Here is an 18683-nt window from a genome sequence, read left to right on the forward strand (position 1 = left end):
AAACAGCGCGGCCGGGCGGAAACAGCGCCAGGCGGCCCGCCCCTCGCACCGCCCAGCGGCACCGCCGGGCGGCCCCGCTGAGCGGGCACGGAGCGGTACCGCGGGGCGGCACCAGCGAGCCGGGACGGAGCGGCACCGCCGGGCGGCCCCGCTGAACGGGCACGGAGCGGTACCGCGGGGCGGCACCAGCGAGCCGGGACGGAGCGGCACCGCCGGGCGGCCCCGCTGAGCGGGCACGGAGCGGTACCGCGGGGCGGCACCAGCGAGCCGGGACGGAGCGGCACCGCCGGGCGGCCCCGCTGAACGGGCGCGGAGCGGCACCGCCGGGCGGCGGCACGGAGCGCCGAGAGGGAGCAGCCGCGCCGCTGCCCCCGCCCGCCGTGCTGCGGGCGGACCAAGGGAGCCGGGCAGGGGCACGGAGAGGGCATTTCCCGCCCCGTACGCGGGGATGAAGCCGGGCAAGAGGACCGGGCAGCTCTACTCTCGTCACCGTTCCGGTTTTAACACTGACTCCCGGTAGCGCTCCCACTCCCGCGGTGCGTGAGCCGTCCGCAGGGAAGCGGAATTCCAGATTTATCCCCAGCGCCACGGTGGAGCGATCCCATCCCGGGTTCGTTCACAAGCGAGCGCTCCCCGACCCCTTGGGCAGCTCCTCCCGAGCGGTGAGAGCCGCGGGCAGCCCCTCACAGCACAGGTGACACCAAGGGCACGGCCAGCCTGGACAGCAAGGGTTATCAACTAAAAACTGCAATCCGAAGGGATAAACTAAATGGTCAGAACAACTTAGTTGAGATTAAAGAGGGCCAAAAATCTAAACAAATCTAAACAAAGCGGAGTTTGACCTTGGGAAGCAATAATGGATTTGCTAGAACAGAGGGATAGGAACTTCAAGCGAGATTTCTGGATGTTTTTATCCTCTTTGTGTAGGCTAGGTCTGTATTGAAGCACCTGTCATTAAACAAAATGTGTTACGGACTTTCTGTCTTGGAGCTCGTAACTGTTTTTCCTCCCGAAACATTGTATACACACACAAATTCTACTACTAAAGCAACCTAGGTGCATATGAACAGAGACTTGCACTTCCAGTGTAGTTCTTCATAAACGTTCAATCTGCTTGAAGCTTACTTTGGCTGAATATGTAACATTTACTTCACCAATTCACACAAACTAGCTGCAGCAACACGTGCCATTGTTTGACCTTAGCCCTCTCAACTTTCTCAACTTGCTATACACTTATGCTTCTTCTCTACACGAACTGCTACTGTAATAATTATGTCCCTCCCAGCAACTCTCACAAGTCACACCAAACAGATTTTTGTAGGCGTTACTAATAATTTAATCTTTCCCTGATAAAGATGTTCCCATTTAAATAGACACTATGGCACATGAAAACTTCCATTAGATGCAGTCCACATTTAAAATCTAACAAGCATTTAATCCATCTACATAGTTAGAATTCAGGTGGTTGGCATTTTTCCTTTAGCGGAATGTAGGATGACATTTTGAGCTAGTTTTAAGGCTTAACTAGATGCAAAAGACTCCTGTACCCACACTTCTGGAACTAGTCTGGTTCTTTGTGGTTTTGGCTAAGTTTTTAAACAGCATGCATGGGACTGTCATGAATGTCTAAAGGAATTCCAGTTTTAGCTGTACAACTCTGTTCACATAACAGCAAGCAGTCCTAAACATGTCCAAGAGCTTCCTTCCAGTCAACAACACAAAAGTTCTTTGACTGGACTTTGTGCTGCATTGAACACAGCTGATAAGAATATCATGAAACTAAAATAGTGTTAAATATTTGTTAATGTTTAACTGCAGATGATTCCCAGTTTCTATTTAGTATTAGCCTTCCTGATTTAGAAGGCAAATTTATTTCATGGAACAGCAACTGGATTTTCAAAAAGAAAATAGTTACAATACTTACAACAGGTATCATTGCTCCACAGCAAGCACTGTTTCTCTCCTTGTTTGGACACAACATCCCAGTAACCTTCTAGTGCTTTAGTGCTTCTCTGTGCTTAACATCCTCCTTCACTGATGGATCAGCTCCTATATCTAATTTTTAAAACACATATACTATTCATACGAGTAAACTAGTTGGAACTCCACCTAACTTTTAGTGAAGTTGCATTCTAGCTACCATCTTATGCAACAATCATTAAGTACTGATATTGGAATTAAGATTAATTACATTGTAATATACAATGAATGCAAAGCCCTGCTCAGTTCACTCTAGCAATTATTGCAACACTTAAATAGAAAATTTTGTTTTTTCACAGGCTAAGTATGTGAACTACAGATAAAAGTTTTGGCTTAATTTATAGCTGCTACTAATCATTCCACTTATTAAACACCATCTCATAATTCAGTTTATAAGCAAAACTATGGGAAATCAGAAAAAGCAGCTCTCTCTGTTACGAACAATGAAATGGAAAAAAATTCTTGTGAATGAAAATTGATCTACAGGTTTTAAGGGAGGAGCTTGTTTGGTTTGTTTGGGTTTTTTAATCAGACCACTGTAACACCACAGTGGTGTCACATTGCAGCTCCATTAAAAGGAGGAAACAAATTGCATATCCCTCCTAAAAACTGCAGTTAGTAAAGGAGAAATCACATACAGACCTTCAAGTTTAGTGTTCTTCTGATTTGGTTAAAAGAGAGCATTTGGAAAGCATTTAAAAATGAGAATATGCATAGAAAAGAAGTTACTCCAGCAATTTACAAGAAAACACTGAAAGACATTTCAAGAGTTCACAAGGAAGTACAGTCACAGTGTTCTTAGTAAATATTTTCCTTAATTCCACCTCTAGTATTCAATAAGGTGTGGCATAGAACAATTGTGCATTGAAATTTTAAGACCTACCAGTATTTGCTGATGGTGGGATCAAACAGTTCAAAAACAGAGGAACTCATGAGGAATTTCTCCACACAATTTTAGGTTTCATTAGCAATAATATGAATCTTTTGCCAGGTAGTTTGTTAGTATTTTATAAAGCCTTGAAGTACTTGTTAATCAACAGGGTTTCTTTTGGTCATGTTCCCTCCCTCAAATGCTTCAGCATTAGGAAAATAATTTCCAACATCACTGGACTAAAAATGCCTCTTGCAAGAGTCACCATATTACATCATTTGTACCTACGAAGAATGTACTGGTATGCCAACATCACTGGTGTTGTCTACTTATAAAATCTCAGATTCCAGGTTATTTCAAAATAACAATGAAACTTTACAAGAGACACCGTAAATTGTGTATTTACACTATAAATAACTTCTACTACATTTGCAGCTTTGCGTCAATACTTTAATACAGACATCTTAAAAGCACCCTTACAAACAAAAGTATTGCACTGGCATTATAAAAATTCACAGTAAGTTTAACTTCCAGACCTTGGTAAAAAACAGTGCAAGAGCTTTTCATTGTGCAAGAGCTTTTTATCCAAACCTTCCAGGTTATTAAAAATAATAATAATTAAAACAAAACAAAACCAACTATATGACAAGCTGCAGTGATTTTTCAGCAAAGCAGGTTAAATTCTTTTTTAGTTCTCACTTCTTAAAGAGATTTTGTGGGATCTTTCTTTGCCATTTCAAAGTATATCCAGTCCAACACTGAAGTAGGTGTGTTTGGCAGAGATACAGCTCCACATGTCCATTTTATGGAGAGTCCACAATGCTTGCAGAGATTATTCCACAATAAGAGAATCCTATTGCTTTGAGTAGGGAATCTCTTTTCATCATTTGCAGCACTTCCCCCCACTTTTTGGGGCAGTAACGTCAGTAGTTGTGTCTTCAACAGATCCTGAAGATAAAACATTAAGAAAATGTTACTCCAAAATAGTCTTAGAACAGCCATATAACTCTAAAGTGTTACTTAAGATCAATCTTAAAAGTACTTTTCCTCATGTTTAACAGCCAGTTGGGAACCAAAGGAAAGATCCGTCAAGTCACCAGCCCATCTCCAACAGTGGCCAAGTGTGATGTCTCAATAAAGACATAAGAATATGGCACACAAGTAATAACTCCTCAGGATATCATCTCAACTGCCACTTACTGCCCCAGGACTTCCTGAGCCAAACATATTATCTTTACATCTCTTCTGCTTTTTCCTTTGGATTTTTGAATCAGTAAATTTTTACCTGTCCCACTGTCCCATGTCAAATAATCCCACACTTCAATTGCATAGCCTGTGACAGTTTGTTTTTTCCTGCTTTGCCTTGGGAGGCATGCACTTCATACCTTTCCCATACTGACCGTATAGACTTCTAGAACACTTTATACTCTGCGTCTCTTTTCAGGCTTGAGGATCCTAATCTACTTGTTATTCCTTTAATAGAAGCATTCCATATCCTGAGAATTCTCACCTTTCTCAACTATATAATTTTTATGATAGGAAATCAGAACAAAATGCAGCGTTCCTTTAATAACTTGAGGAAGTTACTGCTCAAGAAGGTTTCCAAATGGCCAGTACAGTGAAGGGGGTTGGGGTTTTTTTGGTTTGGTTTTTTCATTTGTTTATTTTTGAATGTATGTGTGTGTGTGGTGGTGGTGGTATTTTTCCTCCTTGTCCAGACAATATCTGCCCAAACATGTTTAACCTGTTTGGTTAAGTTCATAAATATCTCCAGATGGGGAGAGGATTTGGTCTATCAGCAAGGAATGATCTGATTCAGACAGTTGTTTACGAGAAACTCCGAAGTACTTTAGATGAACATACTTCAAAAGGGAACTCTGAATTGTCTTTGAAGGTGAAACCTTCAAAGGTTTGTTTGATTTGTTATGCTTTGTTTCACCTTGCAAGTAAAATCATAGAGAGTTTATGTTACAATATGTAACATAACTGCTATTCACTCTCTCTGTTCTGGTTCCTTCTGAATTACCATTACTGAAGTTTGTTTACTGTAGCAACTGAAGCTGCTATTTACTTGGGATATCTTGTCCTAAATCATTTTATCAATTTATGTATATATGTATATGTGTGTATATATATATATATCCCTATAGGACATATAAATCTAATTACTTAGAATAAATCTTAGAAATAAGACTTGAAATATTTCAAAATAATGAGTAACTTTCACTGCTAGAAGTTCATTACAACAGAATACAGATCCATGTGCACATATTGCATCTACAGAGAGAGCAGATTATCTACTGAGCTCAATACCTGCAATTACCATGATCTTTAGATGAAAATGTTATGCATAGTCATTTATAAATATGAATCTTTCCCTGCAAATACAGACCTGTCAATTTTAGAGCCATTTCAGAAAAAAAAGTCTGAAAATAGAATGACTAATTTTCAACAGCCTGTTTTCTAATTGCAGGCATAGTTAATAATAAACTAAAGAGCAGTAACTAATCTTTGGAAGTTGTATTGCTGCTTTTCTTTCCTGCCTTCTGCAAGTTTTTTATTAAGCAATAATTACCTATACTCAATCTCCCTGCCGTTAAAACTTCCTTTCATGAAAAATTTCATGGCTTTCATGCAAGAAGGCGATTTCCACATGAACTTTTCTGTAAATCAACAGTGTCTTCAGATTTTAATTTCAAGGAGCAGCAGAAAAAGCTGATCTTGCACATAGTGAATCAGAACACTGTTTAGAATCCTCGAACAGTTCGAACACTTGGTACAAAACAGTGTTTAAAGTTGCTTCAGTAGAGGATTTTACATAGTGAAGTGAAAGCTTGACTTTTTTCCTCACACACATTTTCAAGGCATTAAGCATGCTTTTCTTCCTAAATGAACATGCCATATAAATGAACCCACTGGGGATATTTTGAAAAGCTTGATGTTCTTCAACCGTGCTTTGAAATAGGACCTAGATAGTTCCTTTACACATCAGATATTATCACATCTTTTCTAGATGACTGAGGTTCAAGACAAGTAGTTTAACTGATTTATGAATTTATGGGTTTCAACCTCTTACCTACAACTCTGCCCCCAAGTTAAATACAAGTTAGCATTTCACCTTTCTTGTTCTCTAAGGAAGCAACATTTCATGGTGCTAAAGAGGAGGCTTCCCTTCCCAAGAGTTTATGTGGGGTAGTAGTTAATGGCCATTTCTGGCAGCATTTGATTACTGTGAGGACCAGTTCAGAGTGCCACGGCTCCTGTGCTGCTCTCTGACAGCAGCTCTCTGCATGCCAGCTCCACCACACTCCCCGGGCTTTATTCCTGCTCTCCTTTTCCCTTCTTAGACGGCTACAGGAAGCGTCTTCCCTGCCTAATCACATTTGTGCAATCTTTACCATTCCTTTTTTTTCCCGCCTGAGCTGAGAAAGATTCCACACTTTTCTCTTAAGAAGCGTCAGCTGCGAGCAGGCGGTGTAACACAGCAAGTGTTAAACTGAATCTCGGGCAGGAGAGCTCTCCCAAGCTCTAGCCAAAGTTAAAACTCACAGCCGGATTCGCCTCGCTGTCCGTCCCGGGGCCCGTCGCGGCTCTCACCTACCGGGGTCGGCGTGGCGGCCGCGGGGGCCCCCGGCGCGCTGCAGCTCCAGGTCCGCGGGGCGGGCGGGGGCGAGCGCGGCGGTGAGGCGGAGGCTGAGGCCGTGCACCAGCCGCCGAAGCAGCGTGTCCTCGCGGCCCTTGGGCGCCGACAGCCCCACGTCGTCCCGCAGCTCCTCGGGCGGCACCTCCAGGTTGCCCGCGTACCAGAACACCCACCAGACGAGGCTGAGGAAGATGCCGATGCCGCCCGCGTAGATGAGCAGGTCGGAGAAGAACACGTCGGCGAACACGCCGGCCAGCAGCACCGCCAGCCCCAGCGCGTCGAAGGCCAGCGCCAGCCAGAAGGCGGCCACGCAGCGGCCCAGCCCGCCCGGGGCCGCCATCGGGAGCGGCGCCACCGCCGCCTCGGGCCGCGCGCACCTGAGGGCAGGGCCGGGCCGCGCCCTCCCACCCGAGGGCAGGTGAAGGGCACGCCCCCCGCACCTGAGGGCCGCCCAGGCCGCGCCCCCCGCACACCTCAGAGCAAGCCCGGGCCGCGCCTTGTCCCCTCCCGCACCTGCGCGCAGGGGAAGGCGGGCACACGCCGCCCCCACCGGCCCCGCAGAGCCCCCAGACCGCCGCGGTGGGACTCGAAGGCTGATCTGTAGCGACCGATGGTATTTGGGAGCTGAGGGCTCCTTGGGAGTGGTGCACACTGACCTCTTTTTACATTCCCAAGTCCTCAGGCACAAGAACTGTGTTTAGATGTAGGATCTCCTGTGCCTGCTCTCACAAGAGCCTTATATCTAACACCCTATTTAACGATGGCTTAGCCACTGTTCCAGTAACTAGAAATATCAAGCCAACAGGAACTATGACCAGGCCTAATAGCATAGGCACTTTCCACATTTTTGTGGAGGGACAGAGTGCCAAGAATGATGCTGCTGAGGAAGACTCCTCCTCCAGTGACAGTGAGTGCTGTTGGTTTACTGGGATTACAGATTCAATTCCTATAATAGCATTTGGTTCACAAAATAGTTGAAAAGTTTCAAAAAGTTAGGGTTGCAAAAGGGTCAAAAAAAGTTGCCACCACAGATGAAGCAGAATATTTTCATATTCATTAGTGTTTATCACATTTTATTCAGCACCCGCTTGCTTTGTAGGTAGCCAGTACCTTGATATGAGGATGTCCTAAAAAGGAGATGTGGTAGGGTTTTTTGAATGACAAATGAGGCTGGTTACCTCCTATTGATTAATACTGTCTCCTACCACCTTTTTCCTACTTGGAGTTTTTAGCACTAGGACTTTTCAACACAAATCTGCCTTGTATTCTCACTCTGTGGAGGGCAGACAAGTGATCATACAGAGAACAACTGGGCAGTTCTGTAAAATTGCAAATGTATCACCTTTCAGTCCTAAGTATGTATTTTTCATGCCTTTACTGGATGAGTTCACTTGGCTGGCACAACTGGAATTCACATAGCCTTTGGCTTTTCTCAGATGGAAGAACAACGGTTCTGTGACCATCATGCAGGAATACTCTCAACAGTTCTGATAGCAAGAATAAAGCCCAAAACTGAAGGTAAGATTTTCCCTGATGTTGCAAAGTATATATGGTTAAAGGAAAATTGTCTTGTGCCTTTTTAACTCAGCAATACCCTAGGTAAAAACAGCTAAAAATTACAATGTTTGGCTTGGTACCAGGCTGCTAACTTGAATATCTACAGTAAGACCAATAGCTGCCAACCTGTCTTTATTATACTGAACAATTTTTTAAACGATAGCAGCTATTTCACTTTTAAAAGCACACGTAAATTGATGCTCTTGGCATCCATGCTTCTTGCTTCAGAAAGATGGCACTTATTAAAGTATTTTTCAGCCTTTTTTCCCCTAAGATAGCCCCATCTCTGCCCTTTGACACTTGAAAAATTTGAGTGTTTTTGGTTTGGGCCAGGAAAAGATAAAAGGTGATGGGGCCTTTAAGACAGTGAGTATATTTGTACAAGCTTGTACATTAGAAGGAAACCACTGAATCATTACAGATCTTGGTGGAAAAAAAAGCTCTTGGGATGAGATTTCTTAAGAAGGCATTTTACTTCATCAATAAATTCGTTTACTGAAAATACACCACTGAATGATGATATAAAATGTGTTACAACAGACAACGTTCATGCTGACTGTGGCACGCGCACCTTTTTGGGTGCCTGCTTCGGTGATTTTGAAGACTTCCTGGCTGACTGCATTGACTTGCCAGCTTTGGGTGTTGCAAAATACTTTGCTTCAGGCTTTTTTGGAGTCTTTTTCATGTCTTTTTCTTTTATTGTTTCCTTTGGTTTGCTGATCTGCTTGGCCTTTTTGTCTTTTAATGACGTTTGCAAGTCTGCACACTCTTCTGTAACCTCAGGTTTTGATTTTGGAGTCTCCACCACTAGAGACTGTCTCTTTCTCTTACCAAGGGCTGTTTTGGTTTTCTTGCCCAAATTGTCACCTTTTTCTGGACTTGGTTCCATTTTCTGTATTTAACACAAACAAAAAAATTACCATTCCACCCAAAAAACATATTTCCTGTTTTTCAGGAAGAAGGATCAGTGAAAACCATTACAAAATGACAAACACTTTCAGCTGAATTGCGCCCTAATCTACTTGAAGAGTGCTAACAGATACTGTTCCCTAAGGAGCAATGAACAATTTAAACTCTTCAAAATGTCTAGTTTTAACTGAAATGTGAGTTTCTCAATATTACTTAATAATTACCTTCAGGTCAGCTGAACTTGTTGTTTGTATAGGCACTAGTTGTGGAATTTCTTCATCATCATGATCACCTGGTTCTTGGACTATTTCTACTTTTTCTTTTATCACAGGCTCCTGGGTACCAGCAGCAGCTTTACTTTCTGTTGTCACAGTGACTTGACTTGAATTCAGTTTTTTAGCTGTCTTCTTTGCTTTTTTGGGTTTTGCCTTCTAGAAGTAATCAGAAGTACATCTCAGACAAATCCCCATACCATCTCTAAATGTATAATAATTGTTTTAATGTGGTTAAAAATTAGATGGTATAGCAACATTAAAGAGTCTTGTTCAATAGACCTGGACTAATCAACCATATGTAAAATATGAAAAAATGCATTGCAAGCAGAAGGTTATTATAAATAACTCACAACTATATTAATGTCAGATTACAGTCCCTAAGTTAAATATTCATGGTCCAAATTCATTTCAGACAAATGAACACAAGCAGAACTCATTACAAAGGAGTAGCCAACTATTATATTTTTAATGAGTATGAGCTCCCCCTACATATACAAATATACGAGCTTGAGAATTATTCAGATGCCACTGATTAACCAATAAATAACAGATGCATGATCTGAATCCACATATACGTTAATGAGTGTACTTTTGGAAGGCAAATAGGGATAAACAATACCGGCAAAGTTCTAAGAATGAATCTCAGCTCCCTTCAGTTTACGTCTAGAAACACTTTATTTATTTCCAGTTTGCTTTAAAACCTATAAGGGAGTTTTCATAATTTCATTATTATTACTGAGTATTTGAAGCACTGAGACAGGAATGTCTAACCAGTTTTAGCCATAGAAGCCTGGGATCAATTGCTATTACAGTTAAATGCCACATTACAATGCAAAGAAGGAAGACAAAGAACTAGCTGCACCAATTTAATTTATGCAAAGTTTGAAGAAATTTCATTTACCTTTACTTCACTTTTCTTGAGAGATGGCTGTTTGTCAAGCTCATCCAGGTTGGAGATATTTGCAGTATATATTGGGAGTGCAACTGACTTAAGTGTTTTGAGGTGAAGAATTTTTACATTTTTCCATTTCTGCAAAAACAAAATCAGTATATTACGTAAAAATAAGGCAGAAGTATGAACCTATTTGTCTGTAAGTCAGTCAATCAGCAGTACCTTTGGTAACTTGTTATCAATCACTTTTGCTGCTGCAAGGATATTCTCAAGTATCTCATCCACTTTCATCCCAGTGTGACCTATACGTGCTGTACTGAAAGAAGAGAAGGATAATCTGTATATATGGGCAAATAAACTTATTTCAAGTTGCTTGTTTAGTTTAGGCATACCCAGAAATGCAAAAAGCCCAGTCATCTGCAATTAGCTTAATGTTCCTAAAGGAAGGATGGCTATTGCAGAAATCTTCTGTGATAACAGAATAGATTCACATGTATTCATCTTCCCATATTTGGATATGCAACTTCTGCCTTACATTACAAAGCATTACTAACAATTTAGATCATTTTAGATATACAATACATGAAAAAAAATCTTATTAGAACGGAGTATTTTGGAAATAGAAAAGTATTACTAAATTAGATTAAGATTGTACATGCTCTTTGACAGTGACAGGTGCCTAGAAATTCCTTAGGTAAAAGGAAAAAGAGACAAAAAGCCCCAGCTTAACAGTAAAACTTTAATAGAACTACTAAATTAATTATACAGGTTAAGATTCAAAACATGCCCTATTTGGAATGGTGACCCTTAACATCTTTTATTCACATATTAAAGGAATAAAAATAACTCACTTGAAATTCCTACAGTTAAGGTAGAACCACCCTTCAAGTTATGTATTAATCGATTTGTACTTACTAACAGCACCCTTTGCTGTTAACTGGAAGTGTAGTCCCTTGGATATGTTTTTCTAGTTCCTTGGCAAGATTTTTGGCTTTCAGGTTTACAGATAAAGGTGCCCTAAAACAGAAAGGGAGAGGAGTAAAAAAAGGAAACAATTAGAATACCTGAAACAATACCAATTTCCCTGTTACTAAGAAGAATTTGACCTTAAAAAAGATAATGCAAAAATAGATTTACAAAGTTTAAAGACCTACTTTTTCTTTTCATAGAAGTGTTTTCCTAGATGTGAGGGCAAAAGCCTTCTAATTCGGTCATCAGACAGAAAGAGATCAAATCTGTTCAGGAGGCGCCGCTTCGCTTCGAACATTTTATACTCCTTTTTGAGGGTTTTGTAGGAGATGATCTGCAATGCAAGCACCAGTTTAGTCCCCACTGCTGAAAATGCAACCAGAAATGCTTCTCAGAACTGCACAGATTAAGGCTGCATAACTGATAGTCTATCACACTGCATTATTTTAGAATGCTGAAGACAATCAAAAAGTATCCATTTCCTACTGTTTTTAGAATCAAACAATATGGATCTCTTGCATAGAAGCTGAACATCACCAAACAGAACTTCAGTACATGAATAACATCTAAAGGAAGACTAAATATAACAGTAAGTTGTTTTACAATTTTGTTGCTGGTGGCATAAACAATCCAATCCAGCTGCAAAGGGTATAAATATTCAAACACTGTGAGTTTTTCCAGTTGGTTACTCAAACTAAATATTGAACATTTATCTAGAAATTTTATCTGATTATTAAAAATCCTGTTTCAAACTGAAGAAATTGTTCTGAGTAAACTTTGCATTTTAGAAACACCACAGTTTGAGTAGTCATAAAAATCTTACTAGAGAATGTGAATGAGAATTAGAATATTAAACAGCAGAAGGTAACAACTCTTTCTATTCTTTTTGGTGGTATAAAAGGAAAGAAATGACAGTACTGTATTATACCATCAAGGGCCTCTCTTACCTGGCTAATACTTCTGATCCCATTCTGGATTAAAAGTTTCTTGTACAGATTTTCAGTCTGTTCTGCTGATAAATTTGGTTCATCCTTTGTGAACAGGCAAATGTCAGCTGTTTCTGGTCGAATGCCATGGGGCAGTGGTCTACAATGAGAATATGAGATGCATAAAGAATGTCTAATAAGAGAAAGAAGTTTTCTCCAGAACTAGGACTACAACTGAGAGATCAGTACCCTTTAATAACACAGAGAAGTGCCTGTATTTAGACTCTGTTAACTACTAAATATTCGCAGTGGAACCTATACTTGATAAACATACAAAACTGGAAAAGTGAAACCATGGAATACCACGGCTCCAGACACAAGGCGGAATACCTTGTCCTGCCAACAGCCCTTACCACACGGGTCCCAGGAGGAGGACCCTCCATGCTCCTCACCTTATGCCATGGCTACATCCAGTCATTAGACAAAACTTTGTAACACTCGGGCCCTGATAAATGGATGTAAACTTTCTCAATGTAGCACAGCTACAGTTTAAAAGGAGACTTCTAATTCATATTCAGGTTTGCTTACCACACGAAAGAAGTCTTACTAATGATTTGGTGGTGGTGGGTCAAGACACAGAAATTGATCTATTTTCTCAAGCTTAAGGACTGAGAGGCACATATCCTGTAACTGGCAACCCACAGAATCAGTATTCTCCGTGCAAAAAGCTGGCACAGCCCAGCTTCCCGTTATACCGAAAGTACGGATAAAGCAGCGTTCTGACCCCGCAGTTCTTAGTCACGGCACGGGAACTGCCAGGACAGGGCTGCGACAGTCAAATTCCTTACGCTCCGAATCTGCAAAGTGCTCTTTTCCAAGCCAAAGGACACGAGCAACCCCTGTAACCACGCGGCCGGGTATCAATGCCTTACATTCGGATAACTTTTGCCACCTGCGGGACCTTCCAGACCGTCACCAAGAGATGGACGCTCTCGCTCTCGTTGAGGAGCAGCGCGTCTCCCTTGGCCTTGCGTCTGGAGAAAGCCACGAGAGCCTCCACCGCCTTCTTCACCTGCAACGGCACCACAGCGGCAGCAGCCGCACGTCAGGTCAAGCAAGTCAAGCCCGGCCCGGCCGCGCTCCCGCCCGCCCGGCTCCCCGCAGCCCCCGGCCGCAGGAGTTCCCGCCCGGCTCCCCGCAGCCCCCGGCCGCAGGAGTTCCCGCCCGGCTCCCCGCAGCCCCCGGCCGCAGGAGTTCCCGCCCGGCTCCCCGCAGTACCTGGGCACGGTCCAGGCGCTCCTTCCCGCTCGCCATGGTGCCGCCGCTGCCACGTGCGGCCTCCGCGCCTGCGTGCGCGTCGCTTTCCGGGGCACGACGGAGCTCGTCCGGGGCGGGGGAAGTCGGAGGGGCGGGTGCTGGAGTTCGCGGTGCTATTGGTGCTTTCCGCTCTTGCGCTCGGCCGCAGGCGTGCATCGGGGGCGGTGGTGCCCCGCGTGTGCGGGATGTGGCGGGCCCGTCCAGTCCTTGCAGGCACCTTTGCCCCAGCAGGGTCACGGACTAACGGGGCTTGGAGCAGAGCGCCGGAGGCCGTCAGTCCATCCCGCTTCGGCGCCAAGGCCAGCCAGAGGTCAGGCCAAGTTGCTCAGGGCTGTATCCACCGTGTCCTCACGGTGAAAAAAGTTTTGTCGTACTCACCTTGTTTTATTGATGGTGCTGTCCTGGTGCAACCCCGGATGCTGCTGGCCTTCTTTGCCTCCAGGGGTGGCTCATGTTTATCTGGCTGGCCCCCGGGCACTTTCCAGTGTTGCCGCAAGGGGCTGCTCCTTCCCAAATGCAGGTTTGCATTTGCGTTTCTTGAGTATTCACAGGTTTGTGTTGCCAGATCTTTCCAGCCTGTGCAGGTCCCTTTGTTCATGAGGATAGTGATTGGTCCCCTGCAAACTTTATGTGACCATGCTTCACGTCACCGATAGAGATATTAAATAGAACATGTGCCAGGATAAATCTCCATTTGTTACTGGCCTTCGGGTGGAGTATGAGCCATTATTTCTGCCCTCCGAGCGAGCCCTGTTATCCAAACAGTCATTACCCATCTAGTTGGCCACCCATCACACCATTATGTTTAGGAAGAACTGAGCGTTGTCTTCAGATTCCTTCTCTGAAGACTCTCCCTGATCGTACTTCATGTATTACTGTCCTTTTGCACTGGAGTGCTGTCATAAGTTGCCTGCTTAGCCAGGCCAGTCTTCTGATAGATCTACTTGTCCTGAGTATCAGGAGGAACTTTTGTGTGATTGGAGGAGGTTGTCCTTAAAGACCTGCTGCCAGCTTTCCTGAGCTCCTTTGCCCTTCAGAGCTGTGCCCCATGGGATCCTGTCCACTGGTTCTCTGAATAAACCAGTGTCTGTCTCATGGAGTCCAAGGACTGTATTCTGCTGCTCATTTTCCTCATACACTGTCTTGAACATGGCTGTTTCCAGGTTACTACCATTGGGGCAACTGCTGATTATCACGTCAAACCATTTCTTCCTCATGTGTGACTAATAAAGGCAGAACTGCTGCTCTCCTGTTCAGTTTAGAAATGCATTGAATGACTACATGGAAGTAGCTTAATTTTGGAATGCTTATTCCATTGAGTTCCATGCTGGATAAATACATTGTTCTGAGATAAAATCTAGCCTGGAATTATTTGGTCTCATTCTCATAGTGCTGTGCGTGCCCTGGCAGCTTTGGGTTGTCTGCATTCATCACACAGGTAAACTGCTGTCTGGGTAACACAGCTATGCATAACCAGGGCTTAAATACGCATGAAATTAGGAGTCTTAGTCATTCACTCTTCTCTAGATTTTTTTCCTGCTCTTTGCCTTTCTATTTATGGTTTTATTCCTTCTCATCAGATGCCATCCAACAAAATTTGTTGCTCCATCAATGCGGCCAGTGCAAAGAGAAACTAAAATACCCTAGTTTCTTGACAAGCTGCTTTATGTAGTGATTTATATTTTCTTTCTGCTGTTAGTGTCCTTGGAGCAATAGTGGAATAGTGGAATAGTTGATGGCATCAAGACTTGTCCATACTTAGTAAAGAACTATATGGACATACACTGATTTTAAAGAGTGAAAAAAAAAAATCCTGTAAGATGGAAGTTTTCCTTTTCTGTTGTGTTATTTGAACAAAACCAAAACTAAACCAAAACAAAAAAGAAACCGGCTAAGAAAAAGAAAAGCTGTCCTTTGTTGCCATGTTGTTTGAAGTACTGATTAGAAAAATTATTGAAGGTGAGGAACACGCAGGGTAGCCAAAGAGGGCAGACTCATTAAATCCTTTTCAGTACTGGTGGAATTTCTGGATGTGATACTAGCTCTGGTGCTGTAGGTTCTGATAATTGTATTAGCTTTGCTTCTATCTTTGCACATTTTAGGGCAGTTATATTTTAATAAAACATCAACATATTAGTGTGACATGTTAAAACAAAATAGAAGAAGTCAGATGACTGGAACATCTCTCTGAAAATGAGCCACGCTAGTCTTGTAAGATATGATTGAACAGCAAGTTTGAAGACTGACTTTACTGGGTCAGTATAGCATTAATAGGATAAAAATAAAGGGACTATTATTAGTGACTCAAATTCGAATTTTTCACATACCAGTCTCATCCAAGTACTTTTTTCTGAACAATTTTAGGTCTGACATGACTAAATTTTACTAGATGTGGTTTAACTGACTCAGTCTAATAATTTTTTCTTGAAAGGTACTTGGCAAAGCTAACAGAGCTGTCTTGCAAAAATTAAGTTAATCTCTGAATAAGAAATATTTCAGTTTAATATAGCATGCAATGAATATAAACTACAAAAGAGTGCATTTTTAATTTAGCAATGTCATAAATTTACAGTTACTCCTACAAGGAAATCAGGTTTGTTACTTTGATCGGTGTTATTGCTGTACACTGTCCTGCTGTAGCTCTCAATTTAACTTTTTGGATCATGAAAGTATGTGTTTTTCTTTAAGTCATTTGTGTCACTTATTTAAATGCTAAGATTGAAAATAATTGCAAGACGTTCTAGCTCATTACTTATTTAAGATGTTTCTTTCTAAGCCTAATTTTATACTTTCACACAGCAAAAGGGATGTACAAGTAGCAGTTGTTTCTGCTGTAAAGACATCTTTGAGGTCTAAGATTATTCAGGTTTCAGTTTCAGTCTTGTGGTCCTCCAGACTGTTTGATGGCAATGCCAAAATCCCAGGTCTCTGTAAGTGTACTTGCAACAAAAACAGCACAAAGAATATGCAGAGATTAAAACAGGACTAAGAAGTGCCTTACTAAGAGAGCTCAGAAGAGAATCTCCCCTCTAGACCCAGAGTTCAAGCACTGTTTTCTTTAGACTGCATTCCTTTGCAATCCTAGAGTCAGCCTCCAGCTCTAACCTGACACAAGGCTTTGGTGCAAGTAATTCACATATAGCAAGAGGACTGTTCCAAAGGACAGAGGCCCCTGGCACTGAACAAAGTGCAAAGCTTTTGTATTATAATGCTTTGCCTCACATCCCTTCTAGAGGCTTAACAGACAACAGGAACACTGCCTCAAGTACCTTTTAGTCACCCAACATCTATCATGTCTCTTATTACTCTTATTCAGAAGTAATGTGGACTTTTTTGGGTGTATGGAACTGACAGGAGATATAGAAAAATTTACATTGGAAGTTGACACTTTTCAAGAAGGAAGGCCAATGAAAGGATATGTATTATCAAAATAGTTATATATACACAAGACAACAGATTTTGGGTTTGTTAGCATAAATTTCCATTTTATAGTAAGACTAGAATCCTTTCTAGTATTTCTTCAGAGGAAAAGTAGTATCTTGTCAGGTTTATAGTGCGATAAAATAAACACAAGGAAAGAAACAGGTTCACAATATAAAATCTTCAGTAGTAACTCCAGTTTTGTTGGTATATTTTTCTGTACCAAATCCTCTATAGGGTATACAAAAACAGCAGAGTAAGTAAGAGCCTTTAAGTACCAGTTCAGGAGGAAAACAGTCTTGTGTGGAGTACATGTCATCTGCTTTAACAGCGTCATTTCAACAGTCTGCAGTACGAACCGAAAAGCCAGAGGAATACAGAATCAAATACCTGGGACATTGAAACAATCTTTTTTTCATAGGTAATATTCAGTAATAAACACTTATAAAAACACATTTCTCATAATTAACATAATTTTTAATATATGGTGCCATAAGTAGTCTAAAATAGAGGTTCTTCATTGAGCAATTTTCACTGGGCTTTTTATGCCACTGAAAACAATCTGTAGAGGGGCATAAAAGTCATGACCAGCAAATAATCCCCGTGGATAAACCTCTTTCAAGCAGCTATTTTTCTTACAACACTATTACACCATCATCAATAGCTTGCTGTTCAGGAATACAATTTACTACCAGAGTAAGTGTCTCAGGAAACTGGTGTCATCACGTTTGTGGATCAGTTCCTGATTGTCTGCTAAGATGATCAAGGTAGCTGGAATGGTTTCAATAGACAGTTGATGGCAATGTTATTCAACTGATTGCTGTACCTCCCACTACTGTGCTTTACTTCTTGTAGCTTGCAGAAACAAGGAATTATTTTCCTGTTGCCAAATAATTAGTACTGCTGCACGTTCAGATTTTTTTTTCATTTAATTTTTGTTACATATACCAGGGTTTTCAGTTCAAGGACATAAAAGGTCTTAATTTATAGAATAATAACTTATGTTTTTATAAGTTACATCATGGCTAAACACTTAAGCCGTATCTACACTACTAACTTTGGCTGACAATCAGAGAGAAAGGTGTGATCCTCACCAGTACCACACTGCAAATGCCATTATACTGAGGGAAAAAACTCAACTCAGTCCCTCCTTTCTGCAGAAACAGAGTTTTGCTGGTATGAGTTAAAGCTACACCAGGACCCAGGAATACCCTGCCAGTATCCCATGCAAGCACAGTTACCCTGGCAGTACTCCTAGGGGTACTGTATCTTCAATCCAACTTTTATTTCCTCTTTTTTTTTTTCCTCCCTTCCTTTCAACTGTTGTGGTTACATAGCTCCTTTATTTTTGTTTCATCTTCAAAGCAGCATGCCACATTTTCACAAAAGGAAGTATTCAAAATGGTCATTTAAAAAAGTTTATTACATCAGTGAATCAGCAAATAGTATTTATTTCCAACAAAGCCACATTACCTTTTTGTCTTCTTTCATCTAGATTTAGCTGTATTTAATAGTAGCAAAAATGGGACTATAAAATGTAGAATGGAGATGAAATGAAAAAGTTGAGATGTAATCTGAGGACTATTCAAATACAATGTACTTCCAGCTCTTCTACCCAAAATGCAGCCAATTTGTGTAGATTTTTGCTTTACATTTTCATGTATTTGCTATAGAATGCAAATATTTTATACCCAAATAAAAACCTCCTACAGGATAGGAATATCTTTAATTGCATAATGTGGATTCTGTTAATGAATTTGTAATAATACAGCCTCTCCCTTTACAGACAAGGTGACATTAACTGGAATTATGGAAATGGTAATCAAATGCACTAGATGGGATGAATAATGGAAATACTCAGACTTTCTATCTACTGCTATTCCAACCCACCAGATGATTATTCAGTTTAATAATAAATACTCAG

General features: G+C 41.6%; 2 protein-coding genes across 4 annotated transcripts; both read right to left on the bottom strand.

Annotated features, from left to right (window-relative positions):
* Positions 1-1651: 1651 nt before the first annotated feature.
* On the bottom strand, positions 1652-8374 carry LOC109143581 (putative transmembrane protein). Of its 3 annotated transcripts, none has more exons than XM_039560513.1 (2): positions 6453-8374; positions 1652-3799 (listed from the first exon to the last, which is right to left on the bottom strand). In XM_039560513.1, exons 1-2 carry the CDS (start codon positions 6832-6834, stop codon positions 3735-3737), a joined length of 447 nt encoding a protein of 148 aa, XP_039416447.1. In that variant the 5' UTR covers positions 6835-8374; the 3' UTR covers positions 1652-3734. The 3 variants fall into 3 exon arrangements, with proteins under 3 accessions (XP_039416447.1, XP_039416448.1, XP_039416449.1); XM_039560514.1 differs by having other exon boundaries at positions 6449-8374; XM_039560515.1 differs by having other exon boundaries at positions 6401-8374.
* A 126-nt stretch (positions 8375-8500) lies between these two features.
* RSL1D1 (ribosomal L1 domain containing 1) lies at positions 8501-13408 on the bottom strand. The gene is made up of 9 exons (XM_039560512.1): positions 13301-13408; positions 12955-13094; positions 12044-12182; positions 11282-11430; positions 11043-11144; positions 10350-10443; positions 10137-10265; positions 9185-9391; positions 8501-8943 (listed from the first exon to the last, which is right to left on the bottom strand). Exons 1-9 carry the CDS (start codon positions 13334-13336, stop codon positions 8599-8601), a joined length of 1341 nt encoding a protein of 446 aa, XP_039416446.1. The 5' UTR covers positions 13337-13408; the 3' UTR covers positions 8501-8598.
* Between the last annotated feature and the right edge of the window lie 5275 nt (positions 13409-18683).

The sequence above is a fragment of the Corvus cornix genome, chromosome 14 (assembly GCF_000738735.6).
Source record: "Corvus cornix cornix isolate S_Up_H32 chromosome 14, ASM73873v5, whole genome shotgun sequence".
NCBI lineage: Eukaryota > Metazoa > Chordata > Aves > Passeriformes > Corvidae > Corvus > Corvus cornix.